Genomic DNA, 26,712 nt, shown 5'->3' with positions numbered 1-26,712 from the left:
CCCGTTCACAGCCAGGTTGGAAATGAATGGTATAAAATACCGACACAATGGAAATATAAACACAAATGCAGTATAATGTGATCCTTTATTGACAACGTTTCACCCACACAGTGGGCTTTTTCAAGTCACACACGGATCTACCTGGGTTGGAAGGTACGGGAGTATTTATGGTCATGTTCAGAATGTTGAGGTCAGGTGGAGAATGCTGCATCTGATGATCTATAACCCCACCCGGTAGATCATCAGATGCAGCATTCTCCACCTGACCTCAACATCCTGAACATGCCTATAAATACCCTCGTACCTTCCAACCCCAGGTAGATCCGTGTGTGACTTGAAAAAGCCCACTGTGTGGGTGAAACGTTGTCAATAAAGGATCACATTATACTGCATTTGTGTTTATATTTCCACAGCCAGGTTACAGGAAGGGCCAAGAGCCGAGACTCAGCCCCTCGCAAGAGCAAAGAGGTAAGCACATACAGTATTAGGTAATTACACACTCATAAAAATCTATATTTCTATTCTCGCTATAATAAATACGTAACCAAATTAATGAAGGTGTTTCAAGTTGTGGTTTGCGTCATGGGTATTCGTGCAAGTCATCCTTCAGTGCCGGATCCTGGGACCACTTCACTACGCAAGAAGACTACTGAACACCTGATTACTGAACACTTAATGACGAACATGAACAAAATTAAATGAGGTTATATTTGTCTCCATAGAACCTTTAAGCTCCATTCACTCAAGTTTATTGTTTTACAGCTTTAATAACTACCAAACTCGTGTGCCTTTCATGATGACAAAAAAAGTAATTAACGAATTTTCTTCTGATGTTCTACCAAATTAGTGATGTATCGGATATCCGCATCCGCATCCGGATCCGCATCCGCATCCACGGATATCTAAACTTTTCACATCCGATACATCTCTATACCAAATACATCCAGGACGACAAACAACGATACATAAACCTTTTTTTTTTTTTGCAACTGTTTAGTCACAAAGCTTACAATAAGATGACTGCAGTAGTGCTAGTTGTAAAATTATCCTATTGTCAGGGGTGTTTCAGGTGTGTTCAGTGGAGAAAGATTATACGAGGCGCTACACCATGTGAGTTATTGAGAGCAAGGAATGGTGGAGGCTCGATCCTCCATCTGCTAATAGCGAGTCAGAAACTCTCTTTTCGCAGTTTGGTGTGTACAGGTGAGAAATGTGGAGGTATATAAGTCTCCAGAGGGATGTGGAAATCACCAGTTGTGTGCTGTGTGACGAAGGGTCAACATGAAGCCGATCTACAGCTGGTTGTGTGTGATGGTTGTGACACTCTGTGCTCAACCTACATCAGCATTCGTTAAAAGAGGGCTTTCTATCCCCTCTGCGGTATCACCTGTCGAAACAATGGTAAAAACTCAATTTTTTTTTGTAAATCGATGGAATAAATCCATTTATTGCATTGTTCAATTTGCAATTTAAACATTTTTATTCTACTTTAGCTCATCTTAAATCCCAGCCCCGATAACAGTCACCTAACACCCAGATGTTAATTTTCTGCTGCATAAATAGGGACACCAGGTGTAAACACATCCCTCCCCGCCATCCACCCAGAACTGATCATGGGTCCTTCAGATGTGAAGACAATGATCTATCAGTGAGTAACTACCCACAGTAAACCTCCAACAGATAAACTCCGACAAATAATGAGCAGGGAGAACGGCTCTTCTAAAGCAGGAATGTGCACAAAACGAGTCACTTTTGGAGATTGATTTGGCTTGCAAATCAAATGAGAAGTTTGGCAATTACATGAGAGGCCATCGACTCCTTCATTTTGGTCCATATTAAGTTTCGAGTTGTTTTTTTTTTCGTGCCAAGATGTCCACCAAGAGGATTATTGTGAGCAAAGTCCATAGCTCGTCTACGAAAAAACCTAAGAGTAAACTTGTCTGCTAAGACCCTAGCTTGTTCCTCAGAAAGTGCAACATTCCTAATTCTCTTCAGAGTGGGATCGATGGGACATGATGGGTGAATGCTATAGTGACCTAGCTGTATCCTTAGTAAGCGGCCTGTTACATTCATTCCCTGTAGAAGATGGACGAAGTATATCAATGAATAAAGTGTTTAAGGGTAGAATCTGGGCAATTTTCCGCGCGTCAATGTTTAGAGAGGGAGCAAGTGGCCAGACTACTTTTTGTGTCCTAGCCATAGTACGAGCTATCACACTCAATAGGAACAAGGGAGGATTAGTTCTATATGCTTCAAGTACATAATTTTCATCGAGGGAATTATTTGTTACCAAGGATTCCCCAGAATACCAACTGATGCTGTAACATCATTTCCAATAAGATGAATAGCATCTTTCATGGGAAATTCTCCCGGTATAAGACTAGGTGTCTGTACTATAAAAATATTCCTTCTATAAGCTTTTAAGAGTATATCCATTTTCATAAACGCTCCGTGCAAACCATACCACGGGCGGGGTTTGATCCCCAGGTCAGAGAGTCTCAAAACTCCAGACCGTCGCGTTAGCCACGGTCTGGAGTTTTGAGACTCTCTGACCGCGGGATCAAACCCCGCCCGTGGTATGGTTTGTTTGCAATCGTGTCATTACGATTTCGTGAGTCATATGACAGACAGTTTGCATAAGCTTTACAAGGTCAGTCTCCTGGGCCTGGATAAGGTGAGATCGTGTATAAACTCTTCCGTAAATACCCAGGAAAAGTACATTGAAATACTGTAAATTAACTTGCGTACTGATAAGGGTTAAACTTTACCTGGACAGCCAAATTTTTCACGTTTAGATACAGTGTTAAGCTATAGCTTCTGGATCCTCGACAGGCCCCACTTCATTATGTGCCAACACTAACAATCTAATGAATCAGGCCTAGCTGCTCTGATAACAGTTGCTCAGTTAACAGTAAGACAGACTATACAATAATAATTACAGTTCATAGGATCAAGGAGCAAAATTCTATAAATATTTTATTAAAAACATATATTTATTTAACGGTTACTTTAAACACATTAAATAAACGAGAGTAATAAGTGGTCAGAAAATTTCAACAACCAGTGAATTTACTTCTCTTATGACTTGTAAGGGTTCATGAATAAGTATGTAAACAAGGGTAATGAGTTATGAATGCAAATTTAAGATAAATATCACTTGATATGGAAGCCTGAATTAAAACTCTGTAACCAAGGTGACTGCACTGGTAATAAACACCATAATGCTTAACACAATTTACATTGTAGGATTATGCACCTGAAACCACAACTTCAGTAAATTTACTAAACATGAAATACTCTGTCTCACGTACAGACTCAGTGTTGCAACCTAAAAGAAATACATCGCACAAGTTCTAGGCAGACGCAATGCCAAACAACCAAAAACAGTCGAGTATATGACAGCCGTTTAGCAGGCTGTCATATACTACAAATATGTGTGCAGGTAAATACACGGCCCCACTCACACACGGATGGAATCACACACACACAGACACACAGGTATTTATGAGAAATAATACTGGATAGACTCGCGATGCTTTTCCTCCCAGCGCGACTTCATGGAGACGAATCCGGAGGAAGTCGAGGGAAAGACGCTGTACCAGAGTGACATGTTGCTGTCGGAGGAGCAGTGGCAGAGTGTGAGGGAGAGGAAGGCAATGGCAGACTTAGTCTACCGCTGGCCAAACGGCGGGGACGGTTACCCTATAGTCCCGTATGTCTTTGATGGAGGTGAGTGATGGTAGATTACCCCATCTAGTTGCGAGCACCAACAGCTTGATTAGCCAGATACCAGGCCATTTTAAAAGGACAGAGGATGGATCCTCCACTTCTTGCACTGAATGAACTACTTGATACACTGCTTTATACACTGTATCATTAATTTTTCTATTGAGGTCAGAGATAAAATCAAACTCGTGTCTCATCCAGCTGAGGAAATATTTAACACGACTAACCCCAGTTATTTTCAGACTTGTGTAATATTCAATTCCTTTAAAATACAAAAAAAGGATTAATAATTGTCTCATTTAATATTAAGTAACTGCAAATCCTTACAAAAGTATTTATTTATTTTAAGGCTGAACAAATTCGTCCTACTAAGCAGTGTATATCTCCCATACCTTATATGTGTGTTTCTAGATAAAGTAGACCGAGAAGCGTGTGTGTCTGGCATGGATCACTGGATGAAACACACCTGCATCAAATTCGCTCCCACTACCAACACTAACCAGCCTCACTTGAGGTTTATGTACGGCCCTGGATGCTACTCTTACGTCGGGCGTATACTATACTTCAAAGGGCAAGAGGTCTCCATCGGCAATGGCTGTAACCACGTGAGTTCCCGCTTCCATCACTCTTTATATCCATCAGACAAATAAAATTAAAAGTAACCTTATGGTATCTCAATAAAATATTTACATATATGCATATATTATGAAATAATCGTGAACAAGCAATACATAATGGAAAACAACCACGGGAAGGGGGGGGTGAGTTGAATGATAACTCTGGGTCTTTCAGGAGCTTGCAATGTTGCAGAGAAAAACGGAATTCCAAGCAAATACGTTCAGATGATGCGTGTCTGATCAGTTAGATCAGACACGCTAGACTACAGCTATCATTCAACTCCTCCCGTGGTTGTTTTCCATGTACATATATGCTTGGAGAAGCCAGCAAACTGAAGACCACATTATTTCTACACTAAAAACTAATTTTTGTTTATCCTCTCTCTTTTTTCTCATAGTAGATAAAACTAATTAATTACTGTCCTTTATTTTTTTGTCATCTCTTCCTCTTGTTTGTCTCATACATTAATGTATATATTCAGGCCCTTCTATATTTGAAGTTTGATACTGTATCAGTTCTGGTGGAACACCAGAATGCTTTCCTAGGATTAATTTTTCCTGCCACGTTCTGCCCCTCCCAGGTCTTCCATTGCAATCCTGACACACAATAAACAATCTTATATCTGCTGGTAACAATCTCTAAAAAGCCGTGAACTTCGTACTGTGTTTTCTTACCGTGACCGTGGTTATCATCTTTGTTACCGGGCCTATTTCAGTGTACACTTCCTCATCAGAATATAAGAATAGTAACCACTGGGTAATAAAAATTAAAATAATAGATTTTTTACAGTGAGATGCCACACTTTTTTAAGAAATGCCAAGGCAAGAATTTACATAATTTCTGGCAGAGATTTATGAAGAGCTACAAATAATGACTGCTACTGGTATGTATAGATCCTTGTTGAAGATTGAGACACTTATGCAGCATATGGGAATCATTATTCAGGAAACGTTTCGCCACACAGTGGCTTCATCAGTCCAATACGCCTTCCTCTTTGTATTGGACTGATGAAGCCACTGTGTGGCGAAACGTTTCCTGAATAAAGATTCCCATATGCTGCATAAGTGTCTCAATCTTCAACTTGTCGGTTTTTCAAACCATTCATCACATAGATCCTTGTATACAAATGAACAGGTATAGAACAGCATCTATCGAAACCTGATTCAAAAGTGGAACACGTGGAAAGAGAACAGCATAGGATGTGAGGTAAGACACATATGCAACAGTTAGGTATCTTTATTTTGAAACGTTTCGCCTACACAGTAGGCTTCTTCAGTCGAGTACAGAAAAGTTGATAGAAGCAGAAGATACTTGAAGACGATGTAATCAGTCCATCACCCTTAAAGTTTTGAGGTGGTCAGTCCCTCAGTCTGGAGAAGAGCATTGTTCCGTTGTCAGACAACGGAACAATGCTCTTCTCCAGACTGAGGGACTGACCACCTCAAAACTTTAAGGGTGATGGACTGATTACATCGTCTTCAAGTATCTTCTGCTTCTATCAACTTTTCTGTACTCGACTGAAGAAGCCTACTGTGTAGGCGAAACGTTTCAAAATAAAGATACCTAACTGTTGCATATGTGTCTTACCTAACAATCTGTCGGTATTTTATACCATTTTAATGTTCAGCATAGGATGTGTTAGATTTCATCCCTGTGAGCTGAACCAATCTCCGGGATTGGTTCAGCTCACAGGGATAAATCATGTGTGTGTGAAAAGATCTTCCCAATGAATCAAGAACAACAAAATTATAGGGCGAGAGTTGAGTGGATGAGATAGAGATGATGAGGTAGGAGAGCAGTGGGAAAATAACACAAAATGTAACCATTGTAGTGCTGTTATGGTGGAAATGGTTCGGTCCTGGGATCGTGCCATTCCAGTTATAAAAATAGCAAGAAAACATAAGCTTATCGTGGGGGTAAACCCTTGAGAAGAGGTATAGTGGTTTTTCACCTGATTGTCATGTCGGGTGGTGGAGACTACAATAACTGACTGATGATCATGTGTGCAATGGGGCGGCTATATTATTGTTTCCTGCTTCTTAGGCATTTGTATTTGTTATAACAATGAGAAAAACTCCCACACAACGACGTCTGTAGATATATGGTCCTGCGATGAGTATTAGTGTTTTGGTCCAATCCCATGTCCCTGTGTCCCTGTGGATCACATAAGCGTCACTAAGATCGTTCCAACAGCATAAAATTTTGTGTTAGTTAATTCTGGTGGATAAATTCTTACCTATCTCTCTTAATATTTCTTCACAGAGATCAAACGGCATTACGTAAATACCGGTGTAGGTTGGTATGTCATAGGCCATATTCTGGCGAGTTTCTTGATGGCTCTGAAAGCAAGAAATGCCAAGTGCATATTTGTTATAGCCAGTGATCCCTAGGTGTGCTAGGAATGGCTTTTGCCTCCTCTGCAGTCAGAAGTCTGGTAAATGCTTATAATATAGGTGCACTCCTCCAGGAAAATAGGACAGGAAATGGAAGTCTGCAAAAAGAAGCCTATGAATGTTTCCCTTTTGGTGTGCAACTCGTCATGTGAGCAGTAGATCGTCTTTGTTGGTAGATTTTCTGTATACGTTGATAGAAAGATTGGACATCGTATTCTGAGGATATCTTGCTGTTCTGAACACAGCTTTCAGAACTGCCATGCTTCCTACAGGAATTCATCGCCGAGATCGTAATCCTCAGATACATCCCACAACACCCGTCATTCATATATTCCTGAGGAATAGAGAAGACGAGCTCAGTTTCTCTGCAAGGAAACACCGATACTCGCCTCGCAGCTGCTACTGCAGCTAATACATCCATGAAGGAACTCACTACAACGCGGCCACGACAAAACAACGTACATCTATCGCAGGTGTCTGCATGATCCAGTATGGAAATATAAACACAAATGCAGTATAATGTGATCCTTTATTGACAACGTTTCACCCACACAGTGGGCTTTCTCAAGTCACACACGGATCTACCTGGGGTTGGAAGGTACGAGAGTATTTATAGTCATGTTGAGGTCAGGTGGAGAATGCTGCAGCTGATGATCTACCGGGTGGGGTTATAGAGTCTTGGGTAGCTTGGCAGGGGTATTGGACAAGTTTGGAGTAGACCTTCTGCAGTGTTCTATGTTCTTATGTGGGATAGCGATGAAGAAGTTTCTTGGCGAGTGGTTCAGCTATGTTATAGAAGCCATTGTTCTGGTTGAAATTGTTGGTTGTAGAGATGAGCGATGATTCCAGGATTCTTCTGTATTGAGTGTTGTCTTCTGTGGCTATAAGTCTTGAGTTTCTGTAGTTAACTAAATGGTTGTGTGAATTGCGATGTTGTACACAGGCATTCCTTGTATCGTCAGTCCTGCTTGCATATTGGTGTTCTGAAATACGTGTTTGGAGGTCTCTTGATGTTTCGCCCACATATAATTTGTTGCAGTCATTACAAGGGATTATGTATACCCCTGCAGAGGATGGAGGCTTGTCCTGTCTACTACTGGTGATGTCCTTGATGGTCGTGGTTGTGGAGGTAGATACTTGGAATGATGTTTTGGCAAAGATGTTGGAAACATGTTTGGCAATGGAGTTGGTTGGGAGGACTATGTATCTCTTCTCGGCAGTGTCTTCTCTGGGTGTGTTGAAGATGTTTAATGCCCGCCGTCTGCAGTCTCTGATGAAGTGACGAGGATAGTGGAGTTTAGAAAATACTTGTTCAATTATAGTGCACTCTTCCTCAAGGAACTCATTGCTGCAGATTCTGAGTGCACGTAGGAAGAAGCCTATAATTACACCACGTTTGGTTTTGGTGTCGTGGTGAGAGTAGAAGTGGAGAAGATCGTTTTGGTTGGTGGGTTTTCGATAGACTTTAAAACGAAGTTCGTTGTCAGCTTTGCAGAGCAGAGCATCAAGGAAAGGAAGAGTGAACATCAAAATGGTATACAATACCGACAGGTTGTTAGGTAACTGTTGCATATGTGTCTTACCTAACAAAGGAAGAGTGTTGTCGACTTCTTCTTCAAGTGTGAACTGGATTGAAGGCTCGACCTGGTTGAGCTTGTCTTGGAGAGCTTGAACGTTGAAGCGTTTAGGAGTTATGAGGAGAATGTCGTCAACATAACGGAGCCAGGTGACAGACGAAGGAATAATGGTGGAGAAACGTTCGGCTTCTAGATGTTCCATGTATAGGTTCGCCACATAAGAACATAGAACACTGCAGAAGGTCTACTCCAAACTTGTCCAATACCCCTGCCAAGCTACCCAAGACTCTATAACCCCACCCGGTAGATCATCAGATGCAGCATTCTCCACCTGACCTCAACATGACTATAAATACTCTCGTACCTTCCAACCCCAGGTAGATCCGTGTGTGACTTGAGAAAGCCCACTGTGTGGGTGAAACGTTGTCAATAAAGGATCACATTATACTGCATTTGTGTTTATATTTCCATTGTGTCGGTATTTTATACCATTTATTTCCATGATCCAGTATGGTCACTGTGAAAAGAAATTCGTAAGTGAGACAAGCAGGAATTTATCCATTAGAATTAACGAACACAAATATTCGAGCAATAGGGACAATTTTTGCAAATCCGGCAGGGGGACATTTAATGTACTCGATCAAGACACAAATGAACATAACAAAACCAGATCTCTACAGATGCAGATGCTGTGTGACAACTTTTTTATATTGAATACAGCCACATTGAAAGCAGGAGGATATAGCATCATCTCTAGAACATATTATCAACACTCAGGCACCGTCCTGACCACCACTGAACACGGTAGTAAGGTGAAAAATTGATAGATCTTACTTCTACTCCGGGGTTTTCCCGATAAAAATAAACTTACGTTTTCTTACCATTTGTGAAGTTGAAGCGACCGAAACTTTATCATTAAAACAAGAACTAAGGGGATGGCATTTTTTTTAATGTTCCACTTTTTGAACATTAAAATGGTATAAAATACCGACAGGTTGTTAGGTAAGACACATATGCAATAGTTAGGTATCTTTATTTCGAAATAAAGATACCTAACTGTTGCATATGTTCCACTTTTTGTCGGTATCACAACTTTATATCCAGGCAGGAGAGGTAGTGAAGATTGAGACACTTATGCAGCATATGGGAATCTTTATTCAGGAAACGTTTCGCCACGCAGTGGCTTCATCAGTCCAATACAAAGAGGAAGGCGTAAGGAGAGGAGGAGAATGAGGTAAACAGTCTATCAACCTGGAGTCGATGTGTTCAGTCCATCAATCTTGTAGAATGTACATTCTACAAGATTGATGGACTGAACACATCGACTCCAGGTTGATAGACTGATTACCTCATTCTCCTCCTCTCCTTACGCCTTCCTCTTTGTATTGGACTGATGAAGCCACTGCGTGGCGAAACGTTTCCTGGATAAAGATTCCCATATGCTGCATAAGTGTCTCAATCTTCAACATGTCGGTTTTTCAAACCATTCATCACAGGAGAGGTAGTGCGTGCTGGTCTTAAATACAACGTATTGATTGTAGGGTAACTCATTCCAGATCTCGAGCAGTTCCGTACACTGTATGTACACTGTTACTGAGTACATACACTAGCCAGCACTTAAGCTTAGCACTGTACACTGCAGCTGAGCATATACACTAGTCATAACTAAATCCTTGGTTTAGAAAGACACGTAAGCAAACACTATAACATATTTATTAGAAAACGTTTCGGTCCTGGGACCTTGATCACTTCTAACATGTTAGAAGTGATCAAGGTCCCAGGACCGAAACGTTTTCTAATAAATATGTTATAGTGTTTGCTTACGTGTCTTTCTAAACCAACTTGTCGGTATTTATTACCAAGGTTTATACCAACTAAATCCTTGTACCGTACACTGCAGCTGGGAATAGTGGTTCACGAGGTGGGTCACGCTATTGGGTTCGCACACGAACATTCTCGCCCAGACCGAGACGAGTTCGTCCACATCAACAACGAAAACATCATACCTTCTCAAGTCAGGAACTTCGAAAAGAGAGCCAAATCTAGGATCAACAACTTCAACATCATCTACGATTTATCATCTATCATGCACTACAGCGACAAGGTTAGAAAGTTACAATACCATGGCTTGAGCAATTCATTTTATTATTATTATTATTATTATTATTATTATTATTATTATTATTATTATTATTATTATTATTATTATTATTATCATCATCATTATTGCTGTTGTTATTATTGCTGTTATTATTATTATTATTATTATTATTATTATTATTATTATTATTATTATTATTATTATTACAAGAACATAAGAACATAAGAATGGAGGAACACTGCAGAAGGCCTACTGGCCCATGCGAGGCAGGTCCTTATCAAAACGACTTCTACCTTAAGCTACCCAAGAAATAACTCCCGTACCCAATGACACCAATCAAACCCAGCCCCTCCCACTCATATATTTGTCCAATCTCTTCTTAAACTACCCATGATCCTAGCCTCTATCACCCCACTGGGAAGACTGTTCCACGCATCTACAACTCCGTTAGAAAACCAGTACTTACCTATATCCTTTCTAAATCTAAATTTATCCAATTTAAATCCATTATTTCTGGTTCTTACCTGGTTCGACACCCGCAGTACTTTATTAATATCTCCCTTGTTTATGCCCGTCATCCACTTATACACTTCAATGATATCTCCCCTCATTCTACGCCTCTCCAATCATACCACGTTTCAGTTAATGCAATGACATCGAAGTTCCCAGCACATGCTATCAAACGTAGTTCATTAATCTTATTTCTTGCACTTCGACTGTTAGCATAAAATACCATCATATGTTTTTTCTTCTGCACATTTTTTCCTATTCATCTTTGTTTTTACACGATTTCTGAAATTATCATTACCTAGGGTTACTCCATGACAGTTACTATTAAGATTCTTAATATCAGAGCATAAGTCAATATATCCATACTCACTTTTTATCATCTCTACACCCGTACCTCTAACTAATACTAGTTTAAAGTCCTAACAACCCCCTCAACTGAGCTAGCGAGAAAACCCACACCTGCCCTGGATAAGTGAACCCCATCCCTGGCATATATGTCATTTCGGCCATAGAAGTTGTCCCAGTTGTCAATGAATGGTACTGCATTATCCTTACAGTGTTTATCCAGCCAGCAATTAATACCAATTGCTCTGGACAACCATTCATTTCCAACACCTCTTCTTGGCAAAATGCCACATATAACAGGGCGCCCCCCCTTCTTCCTAATTATGTCTATTGCTGTCTTGAACCTTCTAACTAAGTCCTCACTTCTGCACTTGCCTACATCATTGCCTCCAGCACTGAGACAGATGATGGGATTGATCCCATTACCGTTCATGATGTTGTCAAGCCGGCTAACAATGTCCTCCATCCCAGCCCCAGGAAAGCAAACTCTCTGTCTCCTACTCCTGTCCATCAAGCAGAAAGCCCTATCCATATATCTAACCTGACTATCCCCAACAACAACAATATTCTTACCTTCCTTGGTGTCGTTTGTAGTGGCGTTCCCAGTAGTCGACTCGCATTCGTCGGGGAGCACCGAGAATGCACTGGATGTTTCCACAACAGTTTCCACAGCAGTCCCTTTCTTCTTCGTCGTCTCTACCTTTCCATTTGTCTTCTTGATCGTCAACTTCGTCTCATGTTGTCCAGCCACTGTCCACGTTCCCTTCTTGACCTTATTATAATAATAATAATAATAATAATAATAATAATAATAATAATAATAATAATAATAATATTATTATTATTATTATTATTATTATTATTATTATTATTATTATTATTATTATTATTAATGTTAGTGGTAGCAGTAGTGTTATTAATGTTATTACCTGCATAATGTGGGAAAATTTCTCTGTTTAAGAAGGGATGCCTCTCCTCTCCCTTCTTCCTCGTTGGGAAAATGAAGAGCGAGAAAGTCACGATCCCTCTCCTCAGAGGCCTACGTGAGCCAGGAAGTTGCTTTCCGGCAGACGAAGTGCCAGCCTCAGTGCCGTGGCACTCATTAACATATACTGTAATGTTAAGACTTAATACAAAATTTATATAGTGGGTATTCAGTCATTAATGATAAGGTGTGTCAGAACTGAAGGTGTTCTGTCACTCTTTATAATAATAACTGGCAGATAGATGCTTGCGATGCATGTCAGGAGTTAGGCTTCCAGCGGTAGGTTGGAGATCTGAAACCATGTTGTAGTGATTAAGTAAGCTAGCGGGTGTTGGCGAAGATTAATGGTCCCAGAGTAAGAGCTGGGCGGTCCTCTCCAAGCTCCTCGTGCATAGAATTATGTACATGGAAGTAAATTCGTTGTATTTGATGCTGATAAATGCAACCAGTATGTTCTCAGTGCCGGCAGACCGGGAAAATCCACCAGATAACACTAACTGGGCCCATAGACGTTTTGTCGTTCCCTGGAGCAAGCCAGAGGGACATTCAGTATTAGTAATTGTAACTGAACATTCTTGATAATGCTGAACAATGTTGAGGTGCTTCATATATTGAAGACGATCGAAATACGGGTCATAATGTATCGACGGCATTTAGATCATTCAGTGAAGAAAGCAGCTGCCATCATGTTCTCAAGACACCATCGTTTAGTTATCCTAAAAGCCATATCAGTCTGTTGTTATCTGTTCTAGAAATATGTTGCAACAAAGGGAAGGGAGAAGGTATTGTTCATATAGGTCTGTTACGCCTAATTACCTAGTTCTCGTATCTAGTGGTTAACAAAAGTACTTGTGGCACGAGAGTATCAGGTATACTACAACACCTGGTAAGTGTTCAGCAGAACCGTTCATTGCATCATATTTTAAGCACACGTATAGCTTCTCTGGGAAATTATATATCTGTCGAATTGAAGGTAGGTTGTACGATCCATAAGGGTTTGGTGCTCACCAGGAAATACTTGAAGGCATATCTACTTAGTATGCCTGGAATAAGTATACATAGTGATTAATAATTAATATTAGTGCCAATACTTGTATATATCGGTTTTATATAAGGTTTAATTTCCTCTCAGATTTCGCATTCCAAAAATTAAGTTTGTGTCACTAGTTAAATTTACTTTTTGAGAACAGCTCCCAAAATTAAAGCAATACCAGTTCCTGAGGAACAATATTTGGTCAGTTTTCTTATTCATTTGTAAACTTACGATTCACTGTATGTTGTGTCATTTTTTGAGGACCAAAAATTGTATTTGAAAACTTTGAAAAGTTATCCTAGTGTGGTTGTGCTATCAGGGCCTTCCTCTCTCTTTTACAGAGCTTCTCTATTAACCGCAAGCCCACCATCTCCACCCTGGACCCCTTAATGCAAGGCGTCATAGGCCAGCGTGATGGTCTCTCACACAGGGATAAACTACTGGCTAATAAAATGTACAACTGCATAAGTAAGTGACGCCCTTGCTCAGTTGTGATTGTTTCAGTCGTTATATGTTAGTTGTCTGTTGTTGTAGCAATTATTTAACTCACTTGTGATTGTCAGTGGATGACTGTGACAATCACAATAACTGATCACAGGAGACTTCAACCAAAAAGGTTTCAAATAGACTGGGAAAATCCGGAGGCACACGGAGGGCAGGAAACGTGAAGAGTTAAATTATTGAAAGAAGCGATTGAAAAATTCACAGGGACACAACTAGAGAGAGAGTGGAGGAACCAGAGAGGCTGGACCTTGTGTTCACTCTCAGTGAATCTGATGTAGGAGATGTTGAACATAAGCTACTCGGATCTAGAGACTACACAGCAATATGCCACTTTTCCTTAGAGAAAACTTCTCAGTCAACCTGTTGCCCCTCGCAACATTGCATAGCTCCTGATGAATCAATGAAAAGCGTGAAAGATCTTTACTTAAAGATTGCCATGCCTATCGACTTTTTCGTGCATATATATATATATATATATATATATATATATATATATATATATATATATATATATATATATATATATATATATATATATATATATATATATCATCTGTGTGTGTGTCCTCATCTATTTATACTCACCCATTTGTCGTTGCAGAGGTCGATTCATAGCTCATAGCCCCTCCTCTTTACTGATCTCTACTGCGTCCTCACTCTCTCCCTCCTCCATGAGCTTTATCGTACCTCGTCTTAAAACTATATATGGTTCCTGCCTCCACTACATCACTTGCCAGACTATTCCACTTTCTGACAACTCTATGACTAAAGAAATACTTCCTAACATCTCTTTTACTCATCTGAGTCCTCAGCCTCCAATGGTGACCCCTTGCTTCTGTGTCCCATTTCTGGCACATCCTGTCTCTGTCTACACTGTCAATTCCTCGCAGTATTTTGTATGTCGTTATCATGTCTCCCCCTAACCCTCCTGTCCTGCAGAGTCGTCAGGCCGAGTTCCCTGAACGTTTCTTCGTAGAACATTCCCCATAGCTCTGGAACTAGTCTTGCTGCAAACCTTTGCACTTTCTCTGGTTTCTTGACGTGCTTGACCAGGTGTGGTTTCTAAACTTGTGCTACATACTCCAGTATGGGCCTGACATACACAGTGTACAGAGTCGTGAACGATTCCTTACTGAGGAATCGGAACACTATTCTCAAGTGTGCCAGGCGCCCATATGCTGCAGCAGTTTTCTGGTTCATGTGCGCCTCAGGAGATGTGCTTATTATACTTACCCCAAGATCCTTTTCCTTGAGTGAGGATTGCAGTTTTTGGCCACCTAGCCTGTACTCTGTCTGCGGTCTTCTTTGCCCTTCCCCGATCGTCATGACTTTGCATTTAGCAGGGTTAAATTCAAGGAGCCAGTTGCTGGATCAGGCCTGCAGCCTGTATGTGTATGTGTACTCACCTAGTTGTACTCACCTAGTTGTGTTTGCAGGGGTCGAGTCATAGCTCCTGGCCCTGCCTCTTCACTGGCCTCTACTGGGTCACTCTCCCCGCACCATGAGCTTTATCATACCTCTGCTTAAAGCTATGAATGGATCCTGCCTCCACTACATCGCTTCCCAAACTGTTCCGCTTCCTGACTACTTTGTGACTGAAGAAATACTTCCTAACATCCCTGTGATTCATCTGTGTCTTTAATTTCCAACTGTGTCCTCTTGTTGCTGTGTCCCATCTCTGGAACATTCTCTGTCCACCTTGTCAATTCCTCTCCATATTTTATATGTCTTTATCATGTTCCCCCTATCTCTCCTGTCCTCCAGTGTCGTCAGGTGTGTATGTACTCACCTACTCACCTAATTCACCTAATTGTGGTTGCAGGGGTCGAGACTCAGCTCCTGGCCCCGCCTCTTCCCTGATCGCTACTGTGTGTGTGTGTGTGTGTGTTATGACCATGCTAGATTTATATTAACGTAGAGACTGATGATGCTTGTACACATATACCATTAACACAGACAAGTGGCTGGCCAAGTGTCATCTGAAGACTGACCCGTGCAGAAATGAAGGTTACTTAGGCGCCTCCTGCAAATGCGTTTGTCCTCCTGGAACCTCCGGCACCTACTGCCAGGTGAAAACTGGCTCCTATTACAGTAAGTCGCGTATTCTTTTTGCTAGTGCACTAATTAGTAAGCACGCTTGTCATTATTGCTATTTATTCTTTCTTTAAGGTATGTACTTTAATCAGATCAGTAGTTAATAAATTTTGTATTGCAGTAACCAGCCAGTTACAGGTCCTCACTGGACCGACGCTGAAGCACTACAGAAAGGCACACATAGAGCAGAACTATCTTTTATTCTGAGACAACGCTTCACTTTGTTAAAGTGAAATTATCTATGCCACTTAATAACTTATCATGCAACATGTCTTTTCTTAACAACAGTCTTCACTGTTGAAGAACTAGCGGAAAAAAGTATATAAATTCCGTTTATCTGCGGCAGAAATTAACAGTTGTTACCTTTCAGCTGTCAGTGCTCTTCGCAAAAAATATTAATGAAAATTTACTTTCAATATTTTCGTCCAGTATTACTGAACTTGGGTGGATGATCAACGCTAGGATGGACAAGGTTATGTTTGGGGTGAATGGCAGTCTTCGGGTGGTGTCCTGAGATTCAGTTGGCAATGAACTCGCCTTACACACTGAGAGTCTGGAGTTAAGTCCCCGGCATGGGTGAAAACGTAGGGCATGTTTCCTTGCACCTGCTTTCCCTGTTCACCTAGCAGTAAGTAGGTACCTGGGTGTTAGTCCACTAGTGTGGGTAGTTTCCTGAGGGAAGCAAGATTGAAGGTCCACAGTGGAAATTAAACAGACAGTTTCTGATGACTCACTGACTTTCTTGGGTTAGCCTGGGTGGCTAACCTTCCCGGGTTAAATATCCCAACATCCGGGGTTAAAAATCAGAACGAAATCTCTATCTGGTTTGAAAGCGAGTATAGGTAAGCTTCCCTTACTAGTCACTGATGTTATTCGTTTTCTCTTATCCTAACGCATGAAATAATAAGAGAAAATGAGCCTTAAATAATAATAATAATAATAATAATAATAATAATAATAATAATAATAATAATAATAATAATAATAATACTGTCTTTATTTCTACAAGTACATGTACAGGGTATACAGTCCTAGCTGACATCAGTGACATACCACTATACAGAAAGCCACTTGTTATGCATAATGCCATGGCATGATAGTGGCTCTCTTTGCGCTGCAACTCGGATCGACACCATGCCCAGCCCTTCTAGGGCAGGGTAGGTGCCTGAGCTAGAGCTTGCAGCTCACAAGATTGCCATTCCAATTAGCCTCCCTGGGGCGGGGATGGCAGACCAGAGAGGCCTAGCTTCTCCCTACGAGCCCCGTGAGGGCGGGGAATGTGGCTAGACCTGGGGACAGTTGGTCCCAACGATGAGGAGGTACTTGTACCTCCTCCCATGGCAGACGTTAGTCTGAGATACTCCCGAGAAAGGGAGCCAAGGCCGGGCCACCACTTGGAAAAGGCCCGGGCCGGGATAGTACCGGCGAATCAAGAAGAAGAAGACTGCAACTCACTATTGTAACTACAGAATCTCAACGTAAACTTGCAAAGAAATAAAAACTGTATTGTATAATATTTCTGGCAAAGTAGGTCAGTTTTGTCCCCCAGGATGCGACCCACACCAGTCCAATAACACCCAGGTACCCATTTTACGGATGGATGACCATGGACAACAGGTGTCTTATCAGCTGATCAGATCAGGTTTCAGTCACAGGTGAATAAATAAGTTTATTCAGTTACAAGTACACATAAATACAGTTACGTAAATTATCATACATAGCAACCTAGGTGTAGATTACCTAGGATAACCCAGATGACACAGGAATTGCATTTATTTTGTAATATCATTTGTTGCTATCATATTTTCTTGCCCAGTTACAACATACAGTGTTGATAAACACTCATGGTTGATCAAGATAAACCTAGCAACAAATTGTATTTGCTTATGTTTTATTGTTGGAGAATTTATCCTATGTATATGTGTGTATATATATGTGTATATATATGTGTGTATATATATACATTTCTTCACCCATACTCGCAATTTATGATGGATGTCCAGGTCACAGCAGCGTAACAGAAGTAATGCTGATATAATGTCTTAATTAAAAGGTATAATAATAATAATAATAATAATAATAATAATAATAATAATAATAATAATAATAATAATAATAATAATAATAATTAATAATAATAATTAATAATAATAATAATAATAATAATAATAATAATAATAATAATAATAATAATAATTAATAATAATAATAATAATAATAATAATAATAATAATAATAATAATAATAATAATAATAATAATAATAAATCCATGATAAGTTGAATGAATAAACAGAAGAACTGTCCGGAACTTGAACTATGGAAAAAGCTGCCCGGTTCTGTAACTACTCTAGCTCCTGAACTTACATTAACATGATACATTCATGTCACAGTTTTGCTGTGACATGAATGTATCAGCAACATCAACAGTAACCCTACTTTAATAAATGTCCTGAGCTGTATATAAGTGTTTTTTTCCACATCTTGTCGGTATCACCATAACATTTCTCCAGTAACCCTATTATCTCATCCCACAGCCCTGAAGGGTGTCAAGGCCCCTGCAGCCCTGTACATGGGACATGAGACTAGGGATCACACTTGATACCGTTAATATATCCAAGTCTCAGTTGTGTTGATTGTAAAAATCATCCTATTGTAAGCTCCGTGGTTGAGTGGCTTATTATTATTATTAAATATTAGCCGGTATTCTCCCGGCCCGGGCCTTTTCCAAGTGGTGGTCCGGCCTTGGCTCCCTCTTTAGGGAGTGTCTGAGACCTAAGTCTCCCATGGGAGGAGGCACAAGTACCTCCTCATCTTTGGGACCAACTGTCCCCAGGCCTAGCCACAAGCTAGGCCTCTCTGGTCTGCCATCCCCGCCCCAAGGGGGCAAATGGGAATGACAGTCTTATGAGCTAAAGGCTCGGGCTCAGGCACCTACCCTACCCTAGAAGGGTTAGGCATGGTATCGATCGGTTGAGTGGCTATAACGTTGCGCCTCTTATATGAGTGGACCACAGTTTGAGTTTCCAGTCATTCTTCTCTCTATTCACTGAGAATCATTAATCAGTGACAGATGCATTTAATGAACAAGAATAAGTTTATTTCTAGACAGGAGCTCCACCAAATTGCGAAACATTAACATTAACCGAAAATTAACAACGACACAAACGAATCAGACATATAACCAACACCTCATCAACTACTCATCAACACAAAGCATTAACAACTTCAGCATCAAAAACTACCTCAATCATCAACTTCTCAACTAAACACAGCACCAACAACTACAACACCATTAACCGACTACCATCTACGCTAATAAACACATCAATAACTACAAAACCATCAACAATTATCATGATACCAATAACAGACAAGTTAACAATACTAGCCAACACTGCCCCCATAACTGTCCCAACTACCATGACTCTGGCTAATCACCGACATTTCTCTCACAGCTGACAAAATCAGTGCTTGTTCTGAGCGCATCACTCGGCCAGGAATCATCACGTCACCAAACTTCCCCAACAACTACCATGCCGGTAACTAGTGATTGTTAATCTTAAAATACAGTGACTTTTATCCATGTGTGGCTCTCTGTTTCTATTTTGTAAAAGTTTAAAATTTCGTACAGGCTCAGTTACCAATTTGTAATTGTTTATTTGTATTTACCTAGTTACAATTGGCTGTTTGATTTTGTTAAGAATGTGTCAGCGTCTGCTCTTCCTTCCGCCTATTTCAGCCAGTTGAGGTGAATGAACTTTGATATATCTTTGATGAGTTCTGAAAGTTTTTCTACTACCGGAGCCCGGTCATGGGTCAGGCTCGCCCAGTGCTTGCCTGGTCAACTAGGCTGTTCCTATTAGGGGCTCGCTGCCCCACATATCCATCACAGCCTGGAGCTAGTCATATCTATTTTTTAAACCGTCCATGGACTTCACTGTATCATTGCAGTGTTCAACTCAGGTGTGTACTCACCTGCTTGTACTCACACGTATATGGATGCAGCAGCTGAGTCTTAGTTCATAACCCTATTCTTTAATTTGCTGTTTGCTGTATATACAACTTCCTAACTTCGTGAACTTTTTCATATTCATTCTTAGTTCAGTTCCCGACCGCCCTAAAGCTGAAGAAATGTTTTCTGACGTCCCTATGACTCCTCTGTTTGTTTAACTTCTAACTGTGCCCTTGTGTACCTGTTCACCGCCTCTCGAACAGTATATCAATGTATCATTATCACGTCTTCCCTGGTTCTTTTATCCTGTAATCTCGTCGAGCTAAGTTTCTTCAGCCTCGTCTCATAGCACTAGGACTAATCTCGTTGAATATCTCTGCTCTTTCTCGAGTTTCGTAATATGCTTTGTCAACCAAGGGAATTCATGTTCCAAGATAGGCCCAACATATGTCGTATATACGCCTAACATGTGTTATATATGATTCAGTGTTAAGACTTCCGAGAAGTTAATCTTAGATTTGTCGAACGAATATCAATTTCAGAGTTTATTTAGTTGATGTGTGCCCCTGGTGGTAGTCTTTGCATCAAGCTCATCCCCTGATCTTACTCCTTGAGGGATATTTGAAGTGTTTGTTTCCTGTAATCTATATTTAGTATCCGATCTTCTTACATCGTTCCCTTCTTGCTTATGCTGGAGTATTCTTGACGTTGTGTTCATGACTACCTGTTTCCCCACAGGTGTGAAATGTGTGAAGTTAATCGTGGCTCCCAAGTGCTTCACTCCTCGCCTCACCTTCACATCGTTCAAGCTCTACGGCAAGTCTAACTACTGCGACGGCAAGAGTTGCTGTTACTTCGACAATCTAGAGATCAGGACGAAAAACCCCTTCTCCGGTGATATGTGAGTAATGAAATGAACAAACGTATGTAACGCTTGTATGCAACATGTATGCAACATGTATGCAACACTTAGGACACGTACGCAACAATAAGGATAATGTTTAGGTAACGTGTTAATAATATTAATCTTATGTAACAGGTATATAGACCATAGCTGACATACTATATAGAAAGCCCCCTGTTATGAAGAGCATGTCGGGAAAATTAGGGTGCCCCGTGGCCTGGTGGCTAAAGCTCTCACATCACACTGCGAGGGTCAGAGTTCGATTCCCGGCGAGGGTAGAAACATTGGGCATGTGTCTTTACACAGGTTGTCTATGTTCCCCACCACTAAAATGAATATCTGGGTATTAGTCGACTGGTGCGGGTCGAACAAAACTGACCTAATTTGCCCGAAATGCTCTGTATAACAAGCGGCTTTCTATATAGTATTATGTCATTGATGTCAACTAGGCCTGTATACCTTGTACATGTTTCACTGATGTCAACTAGGCCTGTATACCTTGTACATGTTTCACTGTCAGGTGAACATGGACAGCAGGTGACTTATGGAAACACGACCTAATATTTCCACCATATATATATCTTCTTTCTTTCACTGTACCAACAGTATCCCACCGAGGCTGGGTGACCCAAAAGAAAAAACGAAAGTTTCTTCTTTTAAATTTAGTAATATATACAGAAGGGGTTACTAGCCCCTTGCTCCCGGCATTTTAGTCGCCTCTTACAACACGCATGGCTTACGGAGGAAGAATTCTGTTCCACTTCCCCATGGAAATAAGAGGAAATAAACAAGAACAAGAACTAGAAAGAAAATAGAAGAAAATCCAGAGGGGTGTGTATATATATATGCTTGTACATGTATGTGTAGTGTGACCTAAGTGTAAGTAGAAGTAGCAAGACGTACCTGAAATCTTGCATGTTTATGAGACAGAAAAAAGACACCAGCAATCCTACCATCATGTAAAACAATTACAGGTTTTCGTTTTACACTCACTTGGCAGGACGGTAGTACCTCCCTGGGAGGTTGCTGTCTACCAACCTACTACCTAGGACCATATATATATATGGGTCCCACAATTTACACCAGAGGTGGACCCCATCATATATGAATATATATATATATATATATATATATATATATATATATATATATATATATATATATATATATATATATATGTGTGTGTGTGTGTGTGTGTGTGTGTGTGTGTGTGTGTGTGTGTGTGGTGTCACGCCTTTTAGGAAAAAAATTATTTAGGCAGAACCGTCCTAAAAAATAGATATTTTCTCTAATTTTCTCTTACATATTTATTGTTTTCATATAAATGGTGTAAAATATAAAGTTTTTCATAAAAACTAACTTAGAGACCTTACCTACCCTGACTATTACAAATTTAATATATTTTAGCCTAACCAACTATTCACATTCTAGCCCAGTTTAAATTTATTAAATTTTTATTAAAATTAATGTTTTTTTTTTTAAGTTTGTTCAGACTGACAATTTTATCTGGAGAATGTTTAAAGTTTTATATTCATATCACGAAAAAAACAGAGCAGGTTTTTTTTTGGAGAAGTTATTTCAGCTAACCCGATCGACACCATGCCCAGCCCTTCTAGAGTAGAATAGGTGCCTAAGCCAGAGCTTGTTGCTCACAAGATTGACATTCCCATTAGCCCTCTTAGGGCGGAGATGGCAGACCAGAGAGGCCTAGCTTCTCCCTACGAGCCCCTTGAGGGCGGGGAATGTTGCTAGGCCTGGGGACAGTTGGTCCCGACGATGAGGGGGTACTTGTACCTCCTCCATGGGAGACTTAGGTCTCAGACACTCCCTAGACAGGCCGCCAAGGCCGGGCCACCACTTGGAAAAGGCCCGGGCCGGGAGAATACCGGCAAATAAAAAAAAAAGAACTAATCCAGGAGTTTACCTACATATACTCTGATGAGTATATTCTTCCTGATGTGTGTGCACAGAGTAAACGTGCATGTGCACGGGCACTCTCAGTTTATATTCTCTTTGAGATTAATCCTATATTTGGGATTATAGTATTTTTGACTGGCGGTGAAAAGGTCATCATGTAGTCGATAGGCTTTAAACCCCATTAACCAACCACATAATTCTCGCTTTGTAGAGGAAACTGCAAATGACGCTGTGCTTCACCCAGAACCATTATCAAGAAACATACTGATAATGTGACTTAATAAGGTTTCAGGAGAGACCGAAACCTGGTCTCTAGTTTCCTCTCCCAAGTTTTGGTTAGTTAAGTTATTCCAGCCACTGAACTGCGACTTGAAATCTTTATAAAGAAGTAACTTTAACTCAGATTCTGTGGGACTGAGATAGCAGCCGGACGCTCCTTCACCTCCACCACCAACACCATGATCCTCAACTTCCAAACTCTCACCAACTTCTACAAGGGCTGGTCAGCAGAGGTCACCTTTCATCAGATCCCTACCTGCAGGTAACTTCAGTATTTTTTACTGTGTTTTTATATTATTTCAAGATATTATATTACTATTAGTGACACATTCCTAAAAGTACAAGCCAGTATAAAACAGTACTAAAGATTCAATAATCACCATCTATTATAAATCTCTAAGCTTATATATCTCACTACTCACTTCACGTGACAGGAAACTAGTTGAGATATACTAGTTTTGTTCTGTAGATTAAATTGTGGGTAATACTTCGTGGATAAGCACCTTATCAATTTTTTTTGTAATTTACAGATTAACATTTCAGTAATACTTTCTAATTTTGGGAAAAGTATTCAAGAAAGTATGAAAATATTTCAAGGTTTAATCTAGATAGAGGTTACGTAAATTCACTGTTTCCCAGTGTAATAATTTTTCTGAGAATTTTTTTTCTGAATATCTGACACATCAGCTTCAACAGCCTAAATATATATATATATACTTCACAGCCCGGACAAGGGTGTATACACTATGGGGTGTGTCCCTGTTACCGTATATGCACTGAGGTGTATGTCTCAGTGTATATACATCGAAAAGTGTGTATCACTCTCAGTGTATATACACCAAGATGTGTTACTCTCCGGGCAGGTACATTAAGAGGTGTATTCTTTAGTATATACACACTGAGAAGTGTGTATCGCTCGGTGCATCATACACACCGAGAGGTGTATAACATAGCATATAATAACAGATAGTGGTATCAGTCTAGATGAAAAAACACATATCCTAATCAAGCTTTTATCGTGACAACATTTCGATTTGCGCCGAGCTACATTAGAGCGAAACGTTGTCAAAATAAAAACCTGCTCCGAAATGTGTCTTTTCCTCAGTACCTTCAACAATTCGCTGCTGTACCCGCTGCAGGTGTTGTTTGCACCATAATCCAATTAATCTCCAGTACTGTTTACTTCAGCTTAAAAAAAAATATGCCTGAACCAGACAAAATGAACATTTATATTATTTGTTTACTTTGCTTTCAAGCAGCTATTTTTTTCTGCAGCAGTAATTAGTGCAAATAACGAGATACTCATACATTTAGTCTTGCGTCAAGTCTGACGTTGTCAGGGGTGCCACTAATGACCATTACGCTTTCTGCTATGCAGGAGGTAGTGGCAGTGACTACACAGTGAACGCCCACACAGATTCCTGAACGTCCACACAACTCAATGAACGTCCATTCAAATAACTGATCGTCCACGCAGCTTAATGAACATTCTCACACCTTCATGATAGTCCAGACAACTTAGTGATCGTCCACCCACCTTGGAGAGAACGTCCACGCAGCTTAATGATGACCCACGCAGCTTAGAGAATGTCCTCGCTGTTTAATGATGTTTCACTAAGCTTAGTGATCGTCCAGCAGGTTATTGGAAGTCTACACAGCTTAAACATCGTTCATGCAGGTTGATGGACATCCACACAGCTTCCACCACCAGCTCTATAAATGCCTAACGTACTGGGAGACCTTTCAAAGTCTTCCTCAGAAGAACCTTGGCGAGTACATCTCTCTTAAACCTTACTTAACTCCATTGGCAAAAAACTGTCTGTTCTTCTTCTTCTTCTTCTTCTTCTTCTTCTTCTTCTTCTTCTTCTTCTTCTTCTTCTTCTTCTTCTTCTTCTTCTTCTTCTTCTTCTTCTTGTAGAATTGCCGACAATATGTTAGGTAAAAGGACACAAGTGCAACTAATGTGACATTTTATTGTGGCAACGTTTCGCTCTCCAGAAGCTTTATCAAGCTGTTACAAACTAACACATGGACACAGAGGGTATATATAGGCTTAGAGTGAAGTGCAAAGCTTAATATAATTGTTGTATTTGGCAGTCGTGGTACTACTACCTACCTGTGTTCCTTGGTTTAGGTAAAAGCCTGGTTGGGAGAGTTGAGTTAATGTTTACAGAGGATCGAGCCTCCAGCGTTCATTTCGCTGACTGAACCACAAAGGTTTGACGTTTTATATAATAAATAATAATAATAATAATAATAATAATAATAATAATAATAGTAATAATAATCATAATAATAATAATAATAATCATAATCATAATCATAATAATAATAATAATCATAATAATAATCATAATCATAATCATAATAATAATAATAATAATAATAATAATAATAATAATAAACTAGTTGGCTTACTACTAGTGAAAAAATAACATAAATGAAATAAAGCTAAGTCCATAGGGATGTAAATTCATTGTTATCTGCACCTACACCAGGTACACAGTGGTGTAAGTTCTCTGTCAGCACCTACACCAGGTATAAAGTGTAAGTTTTTTATCAGCACTTACTCCAGGTACAAAGTATAAGTTCTTCATCAGCACCTACTGCAGGTACAAAGTATAAGTTCTTCATCAGCACCTACACCAGGTACAAAGTATAAGTTCTTCATCAGCACCTACTGCAGGTACAAAGTATAAGTTCTTCATCAGCACCTACTCCAGGTACAAAGTTTAAGTTCTTCATCAGCACCTACTCCAGGTACAAAGTTTAAGTTCTTCATCAGCACCTACTCCAGGTACAAAGTATAAGTTCTTCATCAGCACCTACTCCAGGTACAAAGTTTAAGTTCTTCATCAGCACCTACTCCAGGTACAAAGTATAAGTTCTTCATCAGCACCTACTCCAGGTACAAAGTATAAGTTCTTCATCAGCACCTACTCCAGGTACAAAGTATAAGTTCTTCATCAGCACCTACTTCAGGTACAAAGTATAAGTTCTTCATCAGCACCTACTCCAGGTACAAAGTATAAGTTCTTCATCAGCACCTACTCCAGGTACAAAGTATAAGTTCTTCATCAGCACCTACTTCAGGTACAAAGTATAAGTTCTTCATCAGCACCTACTCCAGGTACAAAGTATAAGTTCTTCATCAGCACCTACTCCAGGTACAAAGTATAAGTTCTTCATCAGCACCTACTCCAGGTACAAAGTATAAGTTCTTCATCAGCACCTACTCCAGGTACAAAGTTTAAGTTCTTCATCAGCACCTACTCCAGGTACAAAGTATAAGTTCTTCATCAGCACCTACTCCAGGTACAAAGTATAAGTTCTTCATCAGCACCTACTCCAGGTACAAAGTATAAGTTCTTCATCAGCACCTACTTCAGGTACAAAGTATAAGTTCTTCATCAGCACCTACTCCAGGTACAAAGTATAAGTTCTTCATCAGCACCTACTCCAGGTACAAAGTATAAGTTCTTCATCAGCACCTACTCCAGGTACAAAGTATAAGTTCTTCATCAGCACCTACTCCAGGTACAAAGTATAAGTTCTTCATCAGCACCTACTCCAGGTACAAAGTATAAGTTCTTCTTCAGCACCTGCACCAGGTGCAACATTTGGGAAAAAACTGTTTTCCTCAACACTACTTTTCTTGTAAAAACACTTTCCTTTACGTCTGTGGATCATAATAAACACTTTGACTGTAGTTATATTCCGAACTCTGTATTCCTCTGAAAGATAATGTAATATTTCACTGAAAAAAAAAATAA

At 40.0% G+C, this 26,712-nt stretch overlaps 1 protein-coding gene across 1 annotated transcript; it reads left to right on the top strand.

The window, feature by feature from the left end:
- The first annotated feature begins 1,233 nt into the window (after window positions 1-1,233).
- Window positions 1,234-25,951, top strand: LOC128689044 (blastula protease 10-like). Its single transcript, XM_053777108.2, has 10 exons — window positions 1,234-1,401; window positions 3,549-3,729; window positions 4,138-4,331; window positions 10,215-10,418; window positions 13,630-13,756; window positions 15,749-15,883; window positions 19,343-19,426; window positions 20,578-20,740; window positions 23,064-23,201; window positions 24,318-25,951. The coding sequence occupies exons 1-10, from the start codon at window positions 1,282-1,284 to the stop codon at window positions 24,322-24,324; spliced, it is 1,353 nt and encodes a 450-aa protein (XP_053633083.2). The 5' UTR covers window positions 1,234-1,281; the 3' UTR covers window positions 24,325-25,951.
- The last annotated feature ends 761 nt before the right edge of the window (window positions 25,952-26,712 follow it).

This window comes from Cherax quadricarinatus, chromosome 21, assembly GCF_038502225.1.
Source record: "Cherax quadricarinatus isolate ZL_2023a chromosome 21, ASM3850222v1, whole genome shotgun sequence".
Taxonomy (NCBI): Eukaryota; Metazoa; Arthropoda; class Malacostraca; order Decapoda; family Parastacidae; genus Cherax; species Cherax quadricarinatus.
Note: the sequence above shows the minus strand (reverse complement) of the source record. Positions and strands in the feature narration are given on the sequence as shown.